At 39.4% G+C, this 18,743-nt stretch overlaps 1 protein-coding gene across 1 annotated transcript in view; it reads right to left on the bottom strand.

The window, feature by feature from the left end:
* Window positions 1–2,597: 2,597 nt before the first annotated feature.
* CTDSPL2 (CTD small phosphatase like 2) overlaps window positions 2,598–18,743 on the bottom strand; it is a 100,392-nt gene continuing 84,246 nt past the window's right edge. The window contains exons 9-13 of the mRNA XM_075896797.1: window positions 16,850–16,912; window positions 16,074–16,153; window positions 12,634–12,760; window positions 5,151–5,246; window positions 2,598–4,703 (exon numbers count right to left, since the gene is read on the bottom strand). Coding sequence (XP_075752912.1) covers window positions 4,638–4,703; window positions 5,151–5,246; window positions 12,634–12,760; window positions 16,074–16,153; window positions 16,850–16,912 — 432 coding nt within the window. The 3' untranslated portion in view covers window positions 2,598–4,637. The remainder of the gene's footprint in view (window positions 4,704–5,150; window positions 5,247–12,633; window positions 12,761–16,073; window positions 16,154–16,849; window positions 16,913–18,743) is intronic.

Here is an 18,743-nt window from a genome sequence, read left to right as displayed (position 1 = left end):
TCCTCCCTGCCAACCCCAGCAGGGAGCAGCCAGGATAAGCTTGAGCCCCAACCTCCGTCCTACCTTGGCCCCTCCCCGCCCAGACTGAGCATCCTCCTGCATCCCGCAGCCCTCATCCCCGGCTTCACCCCAAGCCCACACACCGCAAACCAGAGCCTGTACTCCCATCCCCAGCTCAGAAGCTGTACCTCCTGCTGCCACCAACCCCCAGCCCTGAGCCCTCCCCTATATGCCTCAGCCCCAGCCCAGAGTCTATATCCCTGGCAGGCCAACCCTCTGTGCCAGCCCTGAACCCCTCAACTCATCCCACCTTAGAGCCTGCACCCCAGCCCTCTGCCCAGGCCTGAACCCCATAACCCATTCCACCTTAGAGCCTGCACCCCAGCCAGAGCCCTCATAGTTCTGCACCCCAACCCTCTGCCCCAGGCCTGAGCCCCCTCCCACACTCAGAACCTTGGTGCACATAAGAATTCATTCCGCTTGGGGTGGGAAAATTAGAGGGAACATTGCCCATAGCCCTGACCACAGGGACCCACTATGACTCTGCAACTCAAGGATCCTATCAAGGGAAGATCCTCTGTTGATTGGATTTAAGAGTACTTTGCACCAATTGGGGGGGGGGGGTGCAAAATTGTGTGCTGCCACAGACTGAGGTCACTGTAACTCCTAAAAAAAGAAAGAGGTTAGAAAAAAGTTAAAGTAGCAATTGCTCACAGCTACTGACTTCAGTGACAGTAAGTTTATACTACACCTATTAACCCTCCAGAACCCCAAAGGGAAAATTAAATGAATTATTTTGTCTCATGTTTCAATGTCAGAAATAAAGAAAGAGCAGATTCTTGTCAATTCTGATAGTATTACCAGATCATGACTTTGCAATTTGAAATTAAATTGCTAAATGACTTATAATAATCAGAATCCATTGTAATATAACAGAATGGAACTGATTAAAGAAAAAACGTTTGGACAAAGAGAATAAAGTAATGTGATTTGCAGTTCAAGCACTCCAAGGAAGCTAGAACCAGAAGAGAAAGCAAAGGAAAATAGTATACATGACTGTTTACCTTCTTGTACAATGTTTGTCAAACGTCAAAACAAGCACTATGGATGAAAGCATGATTCTAGAAAGCACTTAAGCATATAACTCACTTTAATCAAGTGTTTAAATCATTTACTGAATTGGCGTTTTAGGGAAGTTGATACAGTATCCTTAATCCACACTGGTTAATAAAGAACTGTCAACAGAATGGTGCCTTTGATAGATATCTGATCCGGCTTCGAAGAATTCAGACTTTTAAAAGTTTCTGAGTAATAATGAAAGAAGAAAGAATATTTTCCTGTGTAGATGGAAGGAGAAACAACTGAACGAGAATAAACAAATGAAACAATACAATCAGTTAATCCTAAAAAACTGTAATCTTTCATTCCAGTGTAGTTCTGCCAGTAGAAGTAAAAATGATCAAAGCTAGTCGATAACATGTGCAGAACATGTAAAAGGACCATACAAACAGCAGGCTCTAGTGAAAGATAGCAAACAAAATCACCAAGAATTCACTGTGGAAAGAAGATGTTATGCTACGCTTCTGATAAACTCTCTAAAAATAAGAAAGTTAGAGCTATACAGCTACAAGATTAATTTCAGAATAGTAAAAACTCAAAAAGGACCCAAACTTGAACACCTTGAATACCCACACCGCCCTCTCCCACCACAGTTACTGGCAACAGTTTTGGTTTGTAATTAGCTGTGGACAATAGTCTAAGATCAGAGTAGCACTTATACGGGTCATTCCACCCCATCCTAGAAGCCAATAAAATGAAAACTGATTACATCTAAGTGTAGATGATAGAAAGATTATGTAGAGCAGAAATGTTTGACATATTTATATAAGCTTAATTTAAAAAAAAAAAAGATACATTCTTTATGCAAAGCATGATCACAATTATAAAAATCAGATTTGCAGCCTGTTAACATTCAAATATATAATATGTATTATGTTTTTGTTGTGCATCTAGGTAGTACCAAATCACCAATCTTTCCCTACATTTCTTAGACCCCAAATTATAGTAGCTCAAGTTGTAATTTTCCTCAGGGGTTTGAAATCATTACAAAAATACATTTATAAAATGAAATGTGTACTTTCGTTTAATCAAAAAGACTAATTTCGTAATGGTTTTACTCAAAATGGCATCACTTAGAACAGAAATGCTTAGGAAACTTATTTTCATCGGTGGTATCCTTGTACCATTTTACTGAGTCACAAAGAATGACCATGATTAGCTTATTCAAGGTAGTCCCTAGATTTATTTAGCGATGAATAAAAAACCCTAATGTGATATAGCATATTATTTACGGTAATTTGACAGAAGGTCCACTCTGAACACGAGTTCATTGTTAAGTTAACTTTAAAAATTCTTAGATTTATGTTTGAGAAAGACTGATTAAAAATAATAATTTCAAAATTGTGGGAGAATCTTTGCAGCAACTCAAACACAAACTGACCATTTTCAAATCTGTAAGTGTATCCATTATATTAGCATAATAATAGGAGGGGATGTGAAATAGTTCTGGAGTTCACATGTCTGCGCAGAAGCATATATAAAGGTAATGTTATGTACATTTTATTTCAATAAAGACATAAGACAAACAGCGTAAAGATGCCCAGATGCCCTAAAGATAAATACATTTAAAAGATTCTCATTAAAATGAATCTGTAGTATTTCTTTCCTGCAAGCAAAATACCTTTCTTTAAATACAAAAAAAAAAAATCAGTATTCTGAATTGCAAATGCTTTTCACTTTTTTTTGCAGAAAATCTGCCATGATGACTTTTTTTTAATGAATAAAGATTTTCCACAAAACAGGCTTGCTCTACATGCTAATTTTTTAACAGTTCATTGACACAATGTGCTAGCTACATACACAACAGATAATATAGTAAGAAAACACTCAACCTGATGAAAAGTTAAAATCTTCATTAATACACTGGAAAAAGTTGACATAACTCATGCCTTTTAAAATTAAAAATACAAAATTAAATGTTTTCCTAAAAAGATTTTCCTTATTTTAAGGACTCATTTGAAAATGAAGCTGCATGTAATTTGTACAATAAAATTGTACAAGTAAACAGGTAATATACATAAAAAATTAATTGACATACTTCTCAATTATCAGTTGTCCACCTTTAATTTCCAATACTGTACTTTCTTAACAAGCATACAAAATATCAAACTTCTCTTTAGAAAAAGTGCCGTTCTGTGACATCCTTTACACAAAAACAGTCCGAGCCTGTGGCTTGTTAATGCAGTCGAGAGGCAAAGCATCCTAACTTTTACAAATTATACCTTCCATAAAAAGCCTCCTGAAAAGGAGATTACACACCATTATAAAAATATCAACCTCTTGTAGTAGCTGCATTAGAGACCCACGGCTTGAAGACTATTTCCATATAGCATAGAAAACCACTATGATAGCATATTAACTGCACTGGTGGCATGGGAGTGTACTGCATCACAGGGTCATGCATAGTTACTGTTAGGTACCTTCACTGTTACACAAAGTTTAAAACTGATTGTAACAAACAGCATAACAAGAGGTACCACCAGCCCATGCAAAACATCTTAAAATACTGAGCCACTGTGCAGAATACTTCATTCTTGGAGGAATCCAAAGGCAGCAGTAATTGATTTGCATTAAATCCAACAGGTGACCAAATAATTCTCCTTAACGATTTGTATGCACAGTATAATCTGAGGTATTCCTTGTCCATCAATTGAGCGTGCCACTGCAAGATATTGTCTGTCCAGAGTACATGCCATCACAATGGTTTAAATATTCTGAATATTAGTAATTCTTATATTCTTATCTAGCCAGTCTCTTGATTTTTGAAAAGATTTCAACTACAGTAGAATATTACAAGAAACAAAATATAAATGCAGGTATTTCTAAATGAAACTTACATGGACTAAAACTAGAGAATATTTTTAAACAAATATACAGTATGCAGGCAGACGAAGCAGGAAAACGGCCATTCAATTGTATAATAAAAAACTAATAAAATTTGGCTATTTCCAGAAAAACTATGAAGCGCCTCAACTAAAAGGAATGCATAATGAAATTCTAAGCTAATACAGGTCAAAAATGTAAAAAGGTTATAAACCTTAACAGGAAAAATAAAACAACTTTTACTGGCCATTCCTGTTGAAATGAGAATCTTAAAAGTAACAGAAAAGTGGCTACAAACCCACTTAGAGCACCGAACAGAGAGAAAATAAGAGTCCATTTTCAATCTCTGTTATATCATAAAATCCTGTATTTCTACAGGTCAAACTGCTGGTGGCAGAAACAGAATTCTTTATAAACTGCAGATGTCCTGTACATAAAAAAATTTCATTGGAGTTGCACTAGTTCTAAAGACTTTTCTGTTCTCGCCTACCTACTGTATTGTACTGTATGTATTCAATCTGAGATATATAAAGTCTCTTTCTGTAACCCTTGATTACTGTTGGGCACCAAAGATAAGAAAAGCAAGACGGGGTACAAAAATGCAAAATTTCAACAGTAATGGCAATGTTTTTGTTTTAGTCCAAAAGGGTCCTGCATTTTCTCCCCCTTCAGTAATTTGATAAAAGGCTTCGTATTTAATCTGGGGGTAGTAAGTCATGCAAGCGAAATCTGTCTCTGATGTGAGGTCGGACATCTTCATTCTGTAGAAAAAAAAATGAAATTACAGGTTTTAAAATAATAAATCAAGTGACACTTTAGACTTTAAGAGTTATGTTTTCAAATTATGTTAATATACATAATACAATTACAACTCTAACATTTACATCAACCCAGTGACATAAGTATTATCTCAATTTTTTCAAATGAGGAAACATATGTGCAGATCGGTAAGTCACTTAACTGAAGGGCCCATAGGAAGAGTCAGAACTGATTTTAATCTTCTAGCCATGTACTCAACTCCATATTCTGCTTTTGACCAACAAGCACTTCCTATGCATATTTTGGATTTCTGTCCAGGCAAGACAGTTTTAGAATGCTGCTGTGTAACACTTTCAAAAGTTTCCAAGTGATGTAGGCTCAAAAATCTCAAACAATTTTGAAATTTTTCCTTGAGCATATATGAAAAAAAGATAACACTGAATACTCACCAGCTCTACAAGTTTCTCGAGAAAAGGAATTAATTTTAGGAGTTCATTGTCATTTTTGTCCATGAACCAGCTCTCTATAGGAATTCCATTTGAAAGCTAAAATAAAATCACAGATCTGCTGAATATCTCTGAAAAAGGACACTGATGATATAGTACATTTTATGCAAAACATGTTTTGAGCCAACAGAACCTATCAACACATATTGTTGCTCTAGAAATGATTTTAAAATCCATTTGTAAAAAAGTTTCCTCCATTGGGGAGGGGGGACACCAAGGATCAGAGACTTGCCACAGGACTGGAACACAAGCTTCCTATGGGCCATACCTAATTAAGCAGGGTACCAGATTCAGCCCACGGGCCGTAGGTTCTCCTCCTGCACTACATCAATGCTGACATTTTTAGCATTAAAACTCCTGCTGGACTGAAATGCATAGACGTGTTCAGAAAGTCTTCACCTATAGGCAGACACTGCAGACGTCTGTAAAACCAAAGCTGACCCCAGTTTACATATGCAAGTGAAGGTGAGTTTAACAGCTACTCACTGAAATTAAGAACAAAGCTGAAAAAAAACCTGTATTTTGATAATTGTTTAGAATGTACAAAATTCCTTCAAAACTTAACAGAATTAACTCTGAAATATACAGTAATGCTTCAGAGGGGCAGCCGAGTTAGTCTGTAACTGGAAAGACTTAAAAAACAACAAATACTCTAGCAGCACCTTGAAGACTAACAAAACATGTAGATGGTATCATGAGCTTTCGTGGGTACAACCATTCATCTTCAACCATTCATCTGAAGAAGTGGGTTTTGCCCACGAAAGCTCATGATACCATCTACACGTTTTGATAGTCTTTAAGGTGCTGCTAGACTATTCATTGTTTTTTATATACAGTAAATACATTTTTGATTCCGCTGTTTTGAACCATTTGGGGATGTTTCTTAGGAAGCCCACTGTTAATGTTTTAAATCCAAAACCCATTCCCAGGGGACAATATAGCATTTGAAAGACCACTAATAGAAGTGGTTTCACCTGGAAAAATGGCCTAGTGCCCAGGTGGTGGGTCAATTGTCAATGAACAGCAGCAAAAAGCAGGAGGTCCCTGGAAATAATTCCATCTAGAAACCTGTACAGATTAGCAACTGTTGACTAAGCAGCCAGGTATCCAGGAGCTGTTCTCCTTCATTCAGCAAAAACTATGGCCAAAACCCCAGAGCTCTTGAAGCTCCTTATGCATGGCATTTCTACCAAGAAATACTATCATGAACTGGTAGTATTTCACATCCCAGTTCATGCACAAGTTATGTGCCTTTCTGAAGGCCAAGTTCCTGAAAACCTCTGTTACCACTCACTAACATAGAGCCCAGTAGGAATACTGAAATGCTTTGTTAGTTATAATCCCAAGGACTAGGCAGGGCTACTCCCACCAATTTTATACCATAAGGGAAGTCCTGCAGGTCTTTATGGGATTCTCTCCCTTCAGGTTATTTTGTGGCCACCAGGCATAGGAAAAATTTGGCCTTCCTATGAGAGGGCTGGGAGGAATAAGACATAAGTGCTTTCAGTGTGATTCAGTACATTTTACAGCTAAGGAAATGACTTGGGGATGTAGAAGTGTTCACCAGAGGAAATTTTAAGAAAGGTCCAGTACATGCAGATGCAAAATTATAATCAACAGGTACAACTATGGGTCTTTTACCCAGGTGACCCTGTGTGACCAGGTCCTTTTACTGCTTCCTTCGGCCAAGTCAAAGTGAATGCCCAGTGGCAGGTCCTATTTTAAATTAGTAAACATGTAGGCCAGTGGATGATGAGATAAAAATGATGTCCAGAAGAGAGGAAACCAAAATTTATCATGTGAATCTTCAAAACCTTGGAAAACGCAAGCAAGATTGGTTGATAACTCCCTTCCCTGAATTAGGACTCCAAACACCCGATGGCTGAAACCTGACACTAACTCTTGAAGGTAAGTCTTACCTCTGTCAAGAAGCAGCAACTCTTCCAACTGACCAATGACATTGCTACATTATTTTCCTTCTCCCCTGGGATAACACAGTAATCCAACACCTCGAAATAATTGGTCAGGAAGAACCCTAGACACTTTACATGGAAACCATGGGGCACTGCTTGAGAAGAAATCATGATGGAGATGGGGTTCCTCCATTCACTTTCTGATTCCCTAATTATAAGAACATAAGAACGGCCAGACTGGCTCAGACCAAAAGTCCATCTAGCCCAGCGTCCTGTCTTCCGACAGTGGCCAATGCCAGATGCCCCAGAAGGAATGAACAGCCAGGACATTCTTATGTTCTTATAATTAGGGAGGCAGAAATTGAATGGACGAACCCCATAGCTGTGGTTCCCAAACTGGATGAGTTGGATTTGTATCAATTTTAGGAAAGGTAACACTGCCTTGAAAGTTTATACCTGTCTGATAATACAGGTAGACAATTTATTACAGTGGCTGGGACCGGTGAGGTACCTATTAAATTGAAGCGTTCCTGACAGATCCCTTTATTCCCATCCTAGCCTGAGAAAACCTCTCTCAACTGCTTTAGGCATTTCAGAACTCCATGAAGCCACAACAATTTCCTAGCAGCCTGTGAATAAAATCATTAGTCCTCACCAATATGCTGTGGCATCTGTTCTTAACCTGGAGTCCGTGAGCCCTGAAAACCGATGGAGCCCTGGTACCATAGGGCTGAAGCCAACAGTCCTACTCATTGAAATTGAGGCAGTTCTTGGCATTTTTTAATTAATCAGATTAAAAGTCTGTCAGTCTATGTTTCTAACCATCACCTCCGAAGAAAGATGACTACTTGATTTGTAGAATCAAGAAATTGGATCCAGAGATATTTGATCTAGAGCTTCCCTCAGACATGGAAAGACTCTACTAAAACCAACGGGAATCATAAGAGAGAGGTAGCCATGTTAGTTTTTCCTTTTGTTTCTACAAGATCAGACTATGTAGCACTTTAAAGACTAACAAGATGGTTTAATAGGTGATGAGTTTTCATGGGCCACTTGGGTCTGGCCCACGAAAGCTCATCACCTATTAAACCATCTTGTTAGTCTTTAAAGTGCTACATAGTTTTTCTGTTTGTTTCAATGGGAATCATGCATTCATATCTGAAGGAAGCTTTTAGGTCTCAGATCCAATACTCATTAACATTAAAAAAGTCCTTTCCTTCAATTGACTTCATAGGGTTCTGGATCATGATTTTGGTTCAGAAGCTCCACATACAATAGGAAATAGAACTATGCAGACAACAGTTGTGAGTGGAGGATTCCTCTGAACTAGTGCTGAATTTATAGACAACAAAATTGTATTATTAGCTTTTGAACGGGTACTGAAAATGGCTGAGAGAATCCTATGGCAGACTATTGTTTTTAACACAAGTTCTATTCTCCGATCTCCAAAATCCTAAATTAGTCTCTTCCCTCTTGTGGAGGACTCACTCACACACACACACTCCTCAACCTACAATATGTTTGCTTCTAATTCTTCTACTAGTTCTGAAAGGGTATATTTTGTGAACATAGCCCAACTCAGAGTAGCCTTAACACACTGACACTTTCTGAATTTCAAGAAGACGTAATTCACAGAATCACAGGACTGGAAGGAACCTTGACAGGTCATCTAGTCCAGTCCCCTGTACCATGGCAGGACCAAGCACCATCTGGACAAACAGGTGTCTGTCTAACCTGCTCTTAAATATCTCCAGTGATGGGAGATTCCAAAACCTCCCTAGGCAATTTATTCCACTGTGTAACCACTCTGACAGATAGGAAGCTTTTTCTAATCTCCAACCTAAACCTCCCTTGCTGCAGTTTATGCCAATTGCTCCTTGTCCTATCCTCAGAGGCCAAGGAGAACAATTTTTCTCCCTCCTTCTTATAACACCCTTTTAGGTACTTGATACTTGAAAACTACTATCATGTCCCCCTCTCAGTCTTCTTTTCCAGACTAACCAAACCCAATTCTTGCAGTCTTTCCTTAGAGGTCATATTTTCTAGACCTTTAATCATTTTTGTTGCTCTTTTCTCGACTTTCTCCAATTTCTCCACATCTTTTCTTAAATGTGGCACTAGAACCGGACACAGTACCCAAATTGAGGCCCAATTAGCATGAGTAGGTGCAGAAGAATTACTTCCTATATCTTACCTACAACACTCCTGCTAACACATCCCCAGAAGGATGTTTGCTTTTTTTTTTTTTTTTTTTTTTGCAACAGTGTTACACTGTTGACTCCTACCTAGCCTGTGGTCCACAACAACCAGATTCCTTTCTGCAGTATTCTTTCCTAGACTGTCATTTCCCATTTTGTGTGTGTGAAACTGATTGTTCCTTCCTAAGTGGAATACTTTGCATTTGTTTCTTTTGAATTTCATTCTATTTATCTCAGACTATTTCTCCTGCGTGTCCAGATCAGTTTGAATTATAATCTATCCTCCAAAGTACTTGCGAGCCCTCTCCCACCTTTGTATCATCTATAAACTTTATGGCTACGTCTACACTGCAGGCTTCTTGCACAAGAACTGTTTTGATACGGTTTTGATACACATTGGGAAAAATAACCCCAACTATACATATAATATGATGGGGGCTAATTTAGCTACAACTAATCAGGAAAGAGATCTTGGAGTCATCGTGGATAGTTCTCTGAAGACGTCCACGCAGTGTGCAGCGGCAGTCAAAAAAGCAAACAGGATGTTAGGAATCATTAAAAAGGGGACAGAGAATAAGACGGAGAATATCTTATTGCCCTTATATAAATCCATGGTACACTCACATCTGGAACACTGCGTACAGATGTGGTCTCATCTCATCTCAAAAAAGATACACAGTGCTGGAATTACAAAAGGTTCAGAGAAGGGTAACTAAAATGATCAGGGGTTTGGAATGGCTCCCATATGAGGAGAGATTAAAGAGTCTCCTCTTTTCCAAGCTGAAAAGTCCCAGTCTAAGGGGGGATATGATAGAGGTCTATAAAATCATGAATGGTGTGGAGAAAGTGAATAAGGAAAAGTTATTGACTTGTTCCCATAATATAAGAACTAGGGGCCACCAAATGAAACTAATGGGCAGCAGGTTTAAAACAAATAAAAGGAAGTTCTTCACACAGTGCATAGTCAATCTGTGGAACTCCTTGCCTGAGGATGTGGTGAAGGGTAGGACTATAACAGGGTTAAAAAGAGAACTAGATAAATTAATGGAGGTTAAGTCCATTAATGGCGATTAGCCAGGATGGATAAGGAATGGTGTCCCTGGCCTCTGCTTGTCACAGGGTGGAGATGGATGGCAGGAGGGAGATCGCTTGATCATTGCCTGTTTGATTCACTCCCTCTGGGGCACCTGGCATTGGTCACTGTTGGCAGACAGGGTACAGGGCTGGATGGACCTTTGGTCTGACCCAGTATGTTCTTATGCAAAAGGTCTTGCGCAAAAGCGCATCGACACTACCATGTGCTTTTGCGCAAGAACGTCCATGGCAGCGTGGATGCTTTCTTGCGCAAGAAAGCTCTGATGGCCAAGAATGCTCTGACAGGCAAGAAACCCCTGTTGCCCATCCATACTGCCTTCTTGTACAAGAGCTCTTGTGCAAGAGGGCTTATTCCTCATGGGGAGAGGAATAACTCTTGTGCAAGAAGCCCTCTTTTCTGACATTTACTGTAAATTTTCTTGCGCAAGAATGGGCGTGCAGTGTAGATGCTCCAGACTTTTTTGCCCAACAACGGCCGTTCTTGAGCAAAAAGCTTGCAGTGTAGACGTACCCCATAAGTATATTCTCTATGCCAGTGGTCCCCAACCTTTTGGGGCTGCCAGGCGCTCGGGGCTGGAGCTGCCCATGCGCCACGCACCCAGGGCCGGCACCACGCATGCGCCGCAAGCCCAGGGCAGGGCCGGGCCGGCCCCGATCACTCAGCGGGCGCACATAAATGCCCCAGTGGGCGCCATGGCGCCTGCAGGTACCGCGTTGGGGACCACTGCTCTATGCCTTCATGTAAATCACTGAAGAAGCTCTTAAGTCGAGATGGACAATAATTTTTTGATGGGGGGCACTCCAAGAATTTGGTAAGCGGTCAAAGTATACACTCTTCCATGATATGAATGGAGGAGATGAGGGGTCTGGGATGGAGGAGAAGGGAGCGTGGGTGAGGGGACTGGAATGCAGAAGTATGTGTGGGGTCTGGGAGGTGATTGTGACATGGGGCGGAGGATTGGGGTACAGGATCTAGTAGGGGGTATGGGTGAAGGACAGGATTCGGACACTGAGGATGGGTGTAGGAGAGGGTGAAGGGGACCTGTGTCAAGGGTGCAAAAGGGGGCACAGAGATTTGGGTTGTGACTGGGGGCAGGGGACTGGGATGCAGGATCTGGGAGAGGCTATGTGTGTAGAAGCAGGGACGCAGAGGATTTGGATTCATGGAGCAGGGATGTGGGGCAGAGGGGGGAAGACTGAGGTACCCAGTGCCGGCTCTGGCCAGGAGGCACTTACTTAAGCAACTCAGCGCCAGTAGTTCAGTGAGCTGTTCTCTGCACACCATGCACACTGTGCACCAACAAGCACAGCCCAAGCAGCTCCCATGTGCCCATTTCAGCCAATGGGAGCTGTGACATTGTGCTGGGGAAAGGGACAACATGCAGAGCCCTGCCCCCTACAGCCAGGCACTTTGAGTGGTGTGCAGGGTGCGGAAGGCAGGATGCCCTGGGCCGTGGGTTGGATCCAGCCCATAAATCATATTTTGCCCACCCCGGTATTTAGCAGAAATGGACCCAAAACTGATCCCTGCAGGACCCCACTCATTATGCCCTTCCAGCATGATTGTGAACCATTGATAGCTACTTTCTGGGACCTAGGGAGGTCGTGGAATCTCCATCCCTGGAGATATTTAAGAGCAGGTTGGACAGACACCTGTCAGGGATGATCTAGACGGTCCTTGGTCCTGCTTTGAGGACAGGGAATGGGATTTGATGATCTCTCAAGGTCCCTTCCAGTTCTAGCATTCTATGATTCCCCGTATTTCTCACATAAGATACAGATTTGATCCCTCCCAGTTTTATCTCGTGTCTCACTTTTTCTGCTGTAACAGCCCACGCTCTCCCCAAATTCCAACCCTTTGAGTTACTGAATAAAAGTGTTAAAAAGCCTCTCTTATCATTACAAATAATCATAATACAAAGGAGATGTGAGCATGGAGTTCTTCAGGATGTTTTCCACACAGAAATTCTTTTCACTTACATTTTATTTTTTTTAAATTATACTATTTTTGAAATGCTCTAGGAACATCTAAAATGATAAAATGTTCCTATTAAAAAGTACCCTATATATTTTGAGATGAATGTATTACATATTATTTAGGTATTTTATTTTTTACACCTAGCATTTTCTTAATTTACCTAGTTAAATTAAAAGTTTATGTTTCCGTTTTCAGAGGTTTTTACAAATGCTAAATAGTGTGACTATTGCAAAAATGCTTACCTGATAGGCAAAGGCTTGTGGTGAATTGTCAATTATGATCGTTTTTGAAAGATCTCTACCCAGGATATTTAAATCCTTTATATAATTTCCTTGTACACAAACACAATGCTCACGGAAAAGTCGATGCCTATGGGTTAAAGGAAAATAATAATTAATTTAGCAACTAAGAAAAAATATGTTGCACAGGGAAAAAGAAAATTAAATGGTGACGAGTGTTATGGAAGTTAAAATCTCAATTTTTCTTTTTTGATGTGCTCAGCTCTTCCAACTGGCTCTCTCTTGCAGGCCATTCTTTTATCATCAAAATCCTTAGCAAATAGGCAGACCTTACAGTCAAGTATTGCCATGCTTTAACAATGGAACTTGTGTGTTTCTCTAATGTTTAAATGTTTCATGTTTATAACCAAAGAGAAGGATTTATAAAACTCTGTACTTTTGTGACTTTCCAAGGTCACACAGTATGCTCCTTAATGGAACCCAGGACTAGACAACAGAACCTCCCTATCCTTGTGCATGCCAGAATAGAAAATATGACAAGGAAAGTTTTATGTAGAATGTTACCTATGCTGGCAATTAACCTACTTCAGTTATAACACCTTGAGAAAAGCCTCAAGGCCAAAACATTCCATTAACTGCTTTTCTTCCAATTACCCTGCTCTCCTTTAATTCAACAGAGAGATGCTGTATAGTAATTAGAATTATTTGGATAGTGCAAATTGAATCAGGTTATAGAAAGCAGTATTAAAATACAACTGAAGCTTTGTCACTTTATCAAATACAAAATAAACTGACTTTCAAATACAGATTACATTGAAATTGTATTACAATCTAAATGCATCTTTCTAAGCTTTACATTTTTTTTTATTGTGACAGTCTCTCAAAGGCTGTTCTAAAAATTCAGGAAATCTGATTAAACGAAATTAAAGAAGTTGTATCTGAAATGTTTAAGTTCACAAAGGAGTACAGCTCCCACTGTTTCTGTGGAAGAAAATAAGCTGATGGCTCAGAGACAAATAATTTGATATGTAGATTCCTATGTGTGGCATGCCACACAAGTTTCCCTTTAGGCTAGTGCCAAAACTAATCAAACCTTGATGTCAGCTTTTTACTGGCACATGAATCATAAGTATGGATCCAGTGCAAATTTTTAGAATAGAGTTCAGATACACCAGCCATTTCACGATATCTATCCTGTCTCAACAGGTTTAAAACTGCATTCTGAAGCATAACAATTAGAGCTGTAAAAGAATTTTTCAGAGAGACTTGTGAAGTATTACATTAGTTACTTCCATTAAGGGGGAGATAGCCATGTAACTTTCTGCACAGTAATCAATGGGACAGAGTCCTTCAATACTTATCATTCCTTGTTATGTTATTCATATTTTAGGTATTTAGAGACTTTCAGAAAAACAAATTTATAATTCTAACTAAATGAGGTAAAATGCATCAAATAACATTTGTTTGGGTTTCCTAAAAAGAATCTCAAAGAATATTATTACTGCATCTTAAGGAAGACACTGACATGAAGAACATAATAGTAGTGAAACTGTGAACAAACAACTTTTAAAAAGGCATAATAAATATGTCCAGATTCCACACACCAATACTGAAGATCTATTCAACTGAAATTTGCACAGTTTAGATTCCATGAATAGATAAAAATACTTTATTCTTTATTTATAGTCCTTAAATATAAACTCGGATTCCAAAGTCATAATGGCCCACTGCGATCACTGTGTACAACACTGGCCATACAACTTCCCTAACACAACTCCTGGATCTAGATTAGATGGCCAGGGTTGACAGGATTAGCTTTTTATCAGTAAATGTCTATAAATGTTGATTTCATCAGACAAGCACAAATTAACAAAACATTTTCATTGATAATAATTAAAAGAAAGAAAAATGCTGCTTGAGACCTTATAAGAGCTCGATTTAGGGATACTGGGTATATTTTGTTATGTGATGTTGACAATTTCTGTTTTAAAACTTTTTGAATCTTAACATCTAACATTAAATTACTTTCTAAGAAACCTATGATATGATTTCCACATAATTGCCTGCAACTGTGAAATGTTAATTAAATAAAAATTAAAGAAAAATGCTTAAAAATAAAAAGATGTGTGTCAAAATTATATAAAAATATATCAAATAAATTCTGCCAGGCATAAATGTAGCTTTAGTTTGAGTGCAGAATCCATACACTGTAACACTTTAATATTCCATTATTATTATTATTATTATTATTATTATGATTACTATGTCATGTAAGTTTCCCGGTCACGCTCTGCAGTACTGTACATACAAGTAATAAAAAGACAGTCTCTACTCCAGACTGTTTGGTATTTACATAAAAATATCAATTAGGTGAACTGCTCCTGTAATACTGAAGTTTTATAAAATATAAAACATTTGTCTTAGAACAAGATGACAGTATATCTTTAAAGACTTAAAATAAATTATGAGTGGTGTCCCAGACACTAAAAACAACATCCGGAGAAATCCTGATCTTACTGAAATTCAACGGGAGCTTTTCCACACAATTCAACAGGGCTGGAATTTCACCTTATGTTTCTTACACTAACATGATGCAAATGAGACATTTACAAATGAGCTCTTGGGCACAGTATCTTGCACTCCCTAGTTAGAGAAACATGGAAAATATTTATTTCCACTACTATGGCTACCACATTTTGGATGGATCCCTGAGGATTTCCCCCTTTTTTTCCCCTGTTTTAACTCTCCAATCCAAAAGTCCACCCCACCCTTCCTTCCAGGTATCAAAATGTAAATCCCTGCAACAACATTTCTTTAAAAATCTAGAGGAATTGTTTTTGAGCAATGCAACACAGTCACCTACATCATAAACCACGGCTCAAGTATAAAGACTTCGAAATGAATAAGGCTAAGTACCTCTATTAATAATCAACAAATAATGCTTGAATGAAAGATGCAAATATTTTGTTTCTGCAGATGATGGATTTAAAATTAATTTTATTAATTAACCTTTAAAAAGTAGTTCATTTTAAAAACTCATCAAATAATGAATAATTTTCTCTGAAAAACAGTTTGTTTTCTATTTCATTGAATTTTGGGTGTACATAGACAATGTAATTAAGAAACAGGCACTAGAAGAATTACATTTGTTATGGATAACTCTCAAATATGTTATGATGGATCAAGAGATACATACACTTTAAACCTCAAACTGGAGTCCAAAAAATGGATAGGGTTTATGTACCTACTATCCCTTGAACAATAATTCAATTAATTTCCCCCTCTCATTTCCCCCCTTCATGAATACAATCTTAGTCAATTTAGTGAGGCACAATACAACAAAGAAGTGAATATGTAATTATTGACTTTTTAATTATAACTTTATGAAAAAAATTTGTTAGCCTAACATTAGATATTTACACTAGTTTTTAAATCACATTTACCTGACCAGTTGCTTTTTAGGGTCTAGTATGTTCAATAGCTTGTCTGCATACACCTTCTTAGAAGCAGTAAAAAGAATGATCTATAAATTAGAGGAGGAAAAAGCTGCATCATTATTGCATTATTTAGCATAACATGAGTATATATAATAAAAAGAAATGTACGGGTTATAGCTAAGTATTATCTAATATACATCTGAGTTTGTGCACCTGTCTGTCCATCCATCTGTGAGTCTGTTCAAGAACGCCTCCTAAATGGTAAGAGCTAGGACCACCAAATTCATTTCCTCTTATCATAACTTAAAGCAAGGTCAGGGGTTGGTTGTGCCAGGACAAGGGGATGTGTGTGGCATGCGACTGATTCTCATAAAATGGAAAGACAGGACTGTGATTCCAGGGACAGTTATACTCCAGAATGACAACAGCGGGCTGCAAGCAAGTAAGCCCCCATCACCCCAAAGAGCTGCAGCACGGCCCCTGCCGCCCCATGGAGCAATTTTGGCCAGGAAGCATGATCCCCACTGCCTGGGAGCAGCTGTCAGCTGGACTGAACAGCCCCTGCCTTGAGCCCCCAACCTCCTGCCCTGACTCATGCACCCCACACACACTCTGCCTGGAGCCCCACACCTCCTCCCCTGAGTCCTGCACTACCCACACCCTCAGCCCCCTGCCCTGATTCCTTCACATCCCCAAAACCTTGCCCTGACTCCTGCACCCCCTCCACTCCCACCCTCTTGTCTTGAAGGACCCGAGCAACACCAGATAAATCTTCTAGTTACCTCATAAATCTGAGACATACGTTCCAGGAATTCTCTGAAGAACGGCCTTAACCGCACATAAACCTAAAGAAATAAGAAACAGATTTAAATACAATACGCACAAAGGTTCAAAGTGGCTTTACTGTAGGGACAGTTGAAGCTATATAGTCTGTGCATTCAAAAATATTTTCAGCCAACTTGCAAACATCAGTCAACTCTTCAATGAGTGAAAAGGTAAAACTGTAAAGTGCTCTTTAACTGATTAACTAGAAAATGATGCAATCAGAAATCATTTTTAAAATACAGGAACCAGGCAATTTCTTAACTAAAAATTGTATTTTGCAATTCTGATCCCTCAATCTGCTTCAGGTGCTGTCCATCAGGCAGCAGCTACACATTACAAGATGATGAGTGTCAATATCTAGTTAAGTCAGCCTTCTCAATGGCATTCTTCAAGTAAGAATTACACATCTGATATATGGGTGTCAGAAGCCAATTAAAGGAGTTCCATCAATTCAAATGACTCAGGCTGACAAAAGAATAAGCATACCTAATAAACCAGTAAAACGTTTATTATATACATAAAATCATGGAAGGAGACCCAAAATGAGACAGGTTTTCTGTACTCCCCACCCCATGTCCTTTATCAAAATTATGTAAAAGAAAAATGGTTCATATTTGCTCAAATGGAGGCTAGAAGAAATATCTCCATCACTACACATTTAGGAGACATGCAAAATTACCTACTTGAAAACACACACAAAAGAAATGTCACGGTCAAATGGAAAACCATGAGCATTACCCAACATCATCTTAGCTGCTGCATCTTGAAAATTGTAGAAAATCTAAAACTGAATTCAGCGGATTACTTCTTAGACAGGATTTTAAAATGTCATATACTAGTGGCCCTGTGATGCTAGATTTTAGTGGGTCCCTCTAGGTGCCTACACATCTGGCAGTGGGAGGAGACTTCACACACTTCCCTCCTGAGCTCCCGGTCAATCAGGGCCTGGGGATGGAGGGAGAACGCAAAGTCTGCCCCTGCCCTGCAAGGGAGCACCACGCTTAGAGTCACCCGACAGGTGATTCTAAGTGTTGAGCCTCTTGTAGGGTGGGAGAGATTTTGCATGCTCCCCTTGCTCCCTGCCCTCCGGCATGCGGCACTCAGTCAATGTGCTACGCACTCCCCCATACCTAGGCCCTGATTGGCCTAGGGGCGGGGGAGCGCAAGGACCTCTGCAGGCCGGATCAACCCATTTGGTGAGCCAGATCCAGCCTGCGGAGGCCCTGTTGCCCACCCCAATATAGTGGTACCAATCACCATAGTAGTAATCAACTAAGTAGCCATCTGAACAGAGAACCGAAATGAAATCTTTATAAACCTATCAAGTGAAGGAGTAAGGCCACTGTCTCCAACAGATGAAAATAACCAGCTGTGTAGATGCTGCTCATTGTCCTTGCATTCTACTGGAGTCATTCGTTGAGGGTCTAAGAAATTATCCTTCAAGTACGCTATCAAGCTCAGCTCTTAGCATTTATGGACTGTGACTGTTAGGTCACTGGGTTATGTACACCAAGATGTTTGGACTGAAATGCCAACTGTCTAAGTACAGTGCTGAAATGTGTACTTTTACCACAATTCCCCTGCTAGTACCAGAATCTAAGACAGTTACACATCACTTTGCACAGTCAGGTATTGAAAACACACTTTTTTAGACTTAAGACTAGATGAGCTATTACGTAGCTACAAATGCACAGCAGACTGCCTCCTATTACGATGTGCGGCTACATGCAGCAGTGAAAGCCATGGCAGGAGAGAGACAGCAGGGAAACACTTTGGCACCTCCTCTAAACTACATCTGGAAATGTAGTACATATGGAAATTCCGGTTCCATATGACGACCCTGGCATTCCT

Source organism: Pelodiscus sinensis, chromosome 14 (assembly GCF_049634645.1).
Source record: "Pelodiscus sinensis isolate JC-2024 chromosome 14, ASM4963464v1, whole genome shotgun sequence".
NCBI classification, from domain to species: domain Eukaryota; kingdom Metazoa; phylum Chordata; order Testudines; family Trionychidae; genus Pelodiscus; species Pelodiscus sinensis.
This window is presented reverse-complemented; position numbering and strand designations above follow the sequence as displayed.